Source organism: Oncorhynchus tshawytscha, linkage group LG12 (genome assembly GCF_018296145.1).
Source record: "Oncorhynchus tshawytscha isolate Ot180627B linkage group LG12, Otsh_v2.0, whole genome shotgun sequence".
Lineage (NCBI taxonomy): Eukaryota > Metazoa > Chordata > Actinopteri > Salmoniformes > Salmonidae > Oncorhynchus > Oncorhynchus tshawytscha.
Window position 1 is genome coordinate 17,954,784 of NC_056440.1, and position 6,000 is coordinate 17,960,783.

The following is a 6,000-nucleotide window of genomic DNA, read 5'->3' on the forward strand; positions in this document are numbered from 1 at the left end:
AGTGTATTTAACATGTGCCTCTGTGAGTGTATTTAACATGTGCCTCTGTGAGTGTATTTAACATGTGCCTCTGTGAGTGTATTTAACATGTGCCTCTGTGAGTGTATTTAACATGTGCCTCTGTGAGTGTATTTAACATGTGCCTCTGTGAGTGTATTTAACATGTGCCTCTGTGAGTGTATTTAATGTGTGCCTCTGTGAGTGTATTTAACATGTGCCCCTGTGAGTGTATTTAACATGTGCCTCTGTGAGTGTATTTAACATGTGCCTCTGTGAGTGTATTTAACATGTGCCCCTGAGTGTATTTAACAGTGTATTTAACATGTGCCCCTGTTAACATGTGCCTCTGTGAGTGTATTTAACATGTACCCCTGTGAGTGTATTTAACATGTGCCTCTGTGAGTGTATTTAACATGTGCCCCTGTGAGTGTATTTAACATGTGCCCCATGTGCCTCTGAGTGTATTTAACATGTGCCTCTGTGAGTGTATTTAACATGTGCCCCTGTGAGTGTATTTAACATGTGCCTCTGTGAGTGTATTTAACATGTGCCTCTGTGAGTGTATTTAACATGTGCCCCTGTGAGTGTATTTAACATGTGCCTCTGTGAGTGTATTTAACATGTGCCTCTGTGAGTGTATTTAACATGTGCCTCTGTGAGTGTATTTAACATGTGCCTCTGTGAGTGTATTTAACATGTGCCTCTGTGAGTGTATTTAACATGTGCCCCTGTGAGTGTATTTAACATGTGCCTCTGTGAGTGTATTTAACGTGTGCCTCTGTGAGTGTATTTAACGTGTGCCCCTGTGAGTGTATTTAACATGTGCCTCTGAGTGTATTTAACATGTGCCTCTGTGAGTGTATTTAACATGTGCCTCTGTGAGTGTATTTAACATGTGCCTCTGTGAGTGTATTTAACATGTGCCTCTGTGAGTGTATTTAACATGTGCCTCTGTGAGTGTATGTGCCTCTGTGAGTGTATTTAACATGTGCCTCTGTGAGTGTATTTAACATGTGCCTCTGTGAGTGTATTTAACATGTGCCTCTGTGAGTGTATTTAACATGTGCCTCTGTGAGTGTATTTAACATGTGCCTCTGTGATGTGTATTTAACATGTGCCTCTGTGAGTGTATTTAACTGTGAGTGTATTTAACATGTGCCTCTGTGAGTGTATTTAACATGTGCCTCTGTGAGTGTATTTAACATGTGCCTCTGTGTATTTAACATGTGCCTCTGTGTATTTAACATGTGCCTCTGTGAGTGTATTTAACATGTGCCTCTGTGAGTGTATTTAACATGTTCTGTGAGTGTATTTAACATGTGCCCCTGTGAGTGTATTTAACATGTGCCCCTGTGAGTGTATTTAACATGTGCCTCTGTGAGTGTATTTAATGTGTGCCTCTGTGAGTGTTTAGCAGCTGAACATGCACAGGCAGGCAGGCAGCCAGGCTGACAGACACGTAGACAGGCAGGAAGTCAGACAGGCTGACAGACAGGCTGACAGACCGGCAGGTGATGTTGAATAAAGAGAGAGAAGGATAAACACAGCCAGACAGAAAACCCGACAGAAAGAAAACTCTGAACTGTAATTAAATGATCAGTGAGGGGATTTGAGGTAGAGAGAGACACTCGGCTGTAATCACATGGAAGAATACAACACACCTTTTTCAGCCACAGGGTGAAGTTCAGCGCTATAGCACGATTGAAATGTAAAGGTAATTTCCGATTGAGCAGACATATGCAGTGTTTACCATGAATCTCCGCTAACGCAGGAAAACTGCCTTTATACTTCTATCATGCTGTAGCGGAGCCCTTCAGCATTACGGATTGCATCAAGCTCATAGTGTGTGTGTGTTTGTGTGTGTAACCTGTAGAAGCAGCAGAAAATGTCAAAACGCCGGTCCTCTCTGCGATACAGGTCCATACTGAGGATGGCAGGGAAGATGAGCAGCACCATAGCAAAGTTAAACACGACCACCACCGCAGCCTGGTCAGGGAGAACACATACAAGGGAACAAGGTGTTAAATTAACTCATCAGGTTGCCATGACCTATGTGAAGGAGGAAGGGGGTAGTTCATATTGTTCCTAACCCTACTCTTATCGCACCGGCCCCTTTAAACACACACGCACACACACACACATACCGGCATGCACACCCACATACACACACAAAGTGTACATATTTCATATCATAACACTGAGGTAAGAGATAAAGTGAGTTAACCAACATAAAAAAAATACTACAGCCTACTATAGAATACTATAGTACTTGGTTTCATAGTATTCTGTAGTTGTCACGGATCCCTCCGGAACTTTCATCACACACACCTTTCCCCTATTCCCACTGATTAGTACTTGAAACCAAAGTGTGCCCTTTGGTTTCCGTTGTCTGTCGATTATTGTTAGGTGTGTGTGAGTACTTGTTTTGTGTGTTTTGGGCAGATGATTACGGGTCTCGCCCCGTGTGTTAATCATTGTGCGTGTGTGTATTTATACCAGGGACTCCTCACTCTTTTGTTTTGGGTTTCGACCGTGTTTTTGTTACGTGTTTGTTTGGTCTTCGTCCCCGTGCCTTTACACGGCACGCCGTCATTTGGGCTTAATAAAAAAAACTATTACGCATTCCTGCGTCTGTCTCCCAATCCTTCATGCCAACGTGACAGTAGCGGACTGAAGTATACTGTAGAATACTATACTCCACACTGCAGTATCCCTCGATCGTGTAGTGCTTACTATAGAATGTTGTAGTGTACTGTACAATGCTAAACTGGACACTACAGTATCCTGCGCTAAACTGGACACTACAGTATGCCGCGATCATACTGTAGAATACACTACACACTGTAGTACCTTTCAGTCATTACAGTTTTTCTCAATCACGTACAAGCATTTTTTTTTTAATTGTGTGGAAACATATCTATAGCAAAACAGCAATGATCAAATGCTCAAATACATTTACAATACTTCTGATAATTTTCTTGCCTTTGTACCTGACTTCATATCTTAGACCACCTTTTGCAAAACATAATGTCATCATTGCATACAAAATTAATTGTTGTGGATATTAACACATTGTTTTAATCAGAAGAGAAATGTGTACAATTGTGTTCACTGTTTCTAGCCATCACTACTGCACAAAATTCTAAATCCTCCCATTAGTGTAATACGTGTGTACATTACCTAACTCCTAAGTCAACATCTCCAATATTGTGACTTTCCATTACAGAGCTTTGTTTTAGTGTTTGATTTAGGCCTATACTATACGTTCATATCAGTTGTATTCACCATTACAAAAGTCCTCAATTGTCATACTTTTTGTTTTTTTTAGTGAATTTTTACCCCTTTTTCTACCCAATTTTGTGGTAGAAATCTTAATCCTATCTTGTCTCATCGCTACAACTCCCGTACGGGCTCGGGACGAAGGTCAAAGGTCAAAAGCCATGCGTCCTCCGATACACAACCCAACCAAGCCGCACTGCTTCTTAACACAGCGCGCATCCAATCAATGTGTTGGAGGCAACACCGTGGACCTGGCAACCTTGGTTAGCGCGCACTGCTCCCGGCCTGCCACAGGAGTCACTGGTGCGCGATGAGACAAGAATATCCCTACCGGCCAAGCCCTCCCTAACCCAGAGCCTGGGCTCGAACCCAGAGTCTCTGGTGGCACAGCTGGCGCTGCAGTACAGCACCCTTAGCCACTGCGCCACCCAGGAGGCCCTGTCAATTGTCATACTTGAGTAAAAGTAAAGATGCCTGAATAGAAAATGTGTTATACTGATAGGTGCGTGAACTGGACCATACTGATGTCCTGCCTGAGCATTCAAAATGTAACAAGTACTTTTAGAAATGTAGTGGAATAAAAGTAAAAGTTGTGAAAAATATAAATAAGAAAGTAAAGTACAGATACTACAAAAAACTCCTTAAGTAGTACTTTTACTTATTTACTTTACGCCACTGCACCTTTCCTTATTTCTAGTGTGAAATGTCTTTCTGTGCGTCAATGGAAAATGTATAAAACTATGAGAAAACCAACCTTTGTATTGAATACATGGAATTGGATTTGGATGATACCAATGAATGAATCCAGCACACAATGTGCTTAATGTTTATTTCATTTTTTTATCAGGAATCATTATTGATATGTATGACATTTTTGGTGAAATATACATACGTGGAGAGTAATTGCCCACAACGCTTCACCTTTGGATAGTTGCATTTCCAATTTTGATCATCATGATTTAGTGACTAAAAAGAAAATGAATTGATCTACTGGGATTTTTTTAAACACAGACTAACTTTCTGTATTGTCTAGTATGGCTGTGTTAATCTTTTTGCAGGCAGTCATGTTCTTTTGATGAATGTAGTTGCAATTTTTACAGTGTAATATAGTTTTGATGAATTTATTTTTGTTTTGAAAAGGAAAATACATTTTGAAAATGTATTTAGTGTTTTGCAAAATGCCACAGAGTTCTGTGACTTTTGGACTCTCTGAAAGTCAACAACATTGTTACAAAAAAGCTATTACGCAATTGAGGAAAAACTGTAATAGCGCTTACTGTAGATTTTTAGACTGTCCCATAAGACATCTGACCATATTGTACTATAATACCTACTATAGTTTACAATAGTATATTGTGGTGGGTACTATGGTAGGCCTACAAATAAATGTATGTGTACTATGATAACTTTGTAAATAATGTCATTTATTTATCCATATTACTCTACTCTGCAATGACAATCACGTGCACAATTAACGTGTTGTACTGTAAATATATATCCACTGAACATATCGTACAACGCTGTGTACTACTCCCTTCACAGAACAGCGCAAACTGGCCCTAACCAGAATAGAAAGAGGAGTGGGAGGCCCCGGTGCACAACTGAGCAAGAAAACAAGTACATTAGAGTGTCTAGTTTGAGAAACAGATGCCTCACAAGTCCTCAACTGGCAGCTTCATTAAATAATACCCGCAAAACACCAGTCTCAACGTCAACAGTGAAGAGGCGACTCCGGGATGCCGGCCTTTTCAGCTGTGCTAACACAATTACAAAAGGGTTTTCTGTTAAATTATAAACTTGGAATAGCTAACACAACGTGCCATTGGAACACAGGAGTGATGGTTGCTGATAATGGGCCTCTGAGATTGAGAACTGAGAGATTGAGAAACAGCTTCTATCTCAAGGCCATCAGACTGCTAAACAGCAATCACTAACTCAGAGAGGCTGCTGCCCACATTGAGACCCAATCACTGGACACTTTAATAAATGGATCACTAGTCACTTTAAACAATGCCATTTTAAATAATGCCACTTTAATAATGTTTACACATCTTACGTTACTCATATCACATGTATATACTGTATTTTACACCATCTACAGCACCTTGCCTATGCCGCTCGGCCATCACTCATCCATATACTTACATGTACATATCCTCATTCACCCCTTTATATTTGTGTGTATTAAGTAGTTGTTGGGGAAATGTTAGATTACTTGTTACATTTGTGTGTATTAGGTAGTTGTTGGGAATTGTTAGATTAGATATTACTGCACTGTTGAAACTAGAAGCACAAGCATTTCGCTACACTCGTATTAACATCTGCTAACCGTGTGTATGTGACCAATACAATTTGATTTGGTGTGTACGCCTACGTAGATATTCCATTCAAATCAGCCATTTCCAGCTACAATAGTCATTTACAACATCAACAATGTCTACACTGTATTTCTGATCAATTTGATGTTATTTTAATGGACTTTTTTTTGTTGCTTTTCTTTCAAAAACCAGGACATTTCAAAAGTGACCCCAAACTTTTGAACGTAGTGTATATCATAGTATACTATAATATATTTTCATGTGTTAGAGTTTAAGAGGTGGACCTAGAGGAAAGAAAATGAGAAAGGGAGCGTGAGTATAGAGAGACAGAGTGAGAGGAGTAGAGAGACGAGGGTGGGGTTAGGCTGGGTCCCTGCCCAGAACACAATCTGGATCCTGTGTG

At 40.2% G+C, this 6,000-nt stretch overlaps 1 protein-coding gene across 1 annotated transcript in view; it reads right to left on the minus strand.

Annotated features, from left to right (window-relative positions):
- The window catches only part of LOC112262641 (protein patched homolog 1-like), a 152,568-nt gene that overhangs the window by 50,438 nt on the left and 96,130 nt on the right, over window positions 1-6,000 (minus strand). The window contains 1 exon segment of the mRNA XM_042331416.1: window positions 1,868-1,986. Within this exon segment, the coding sequence (XP_042187350.1) occupies window positions 1,868-1,986 (119 nt within the window).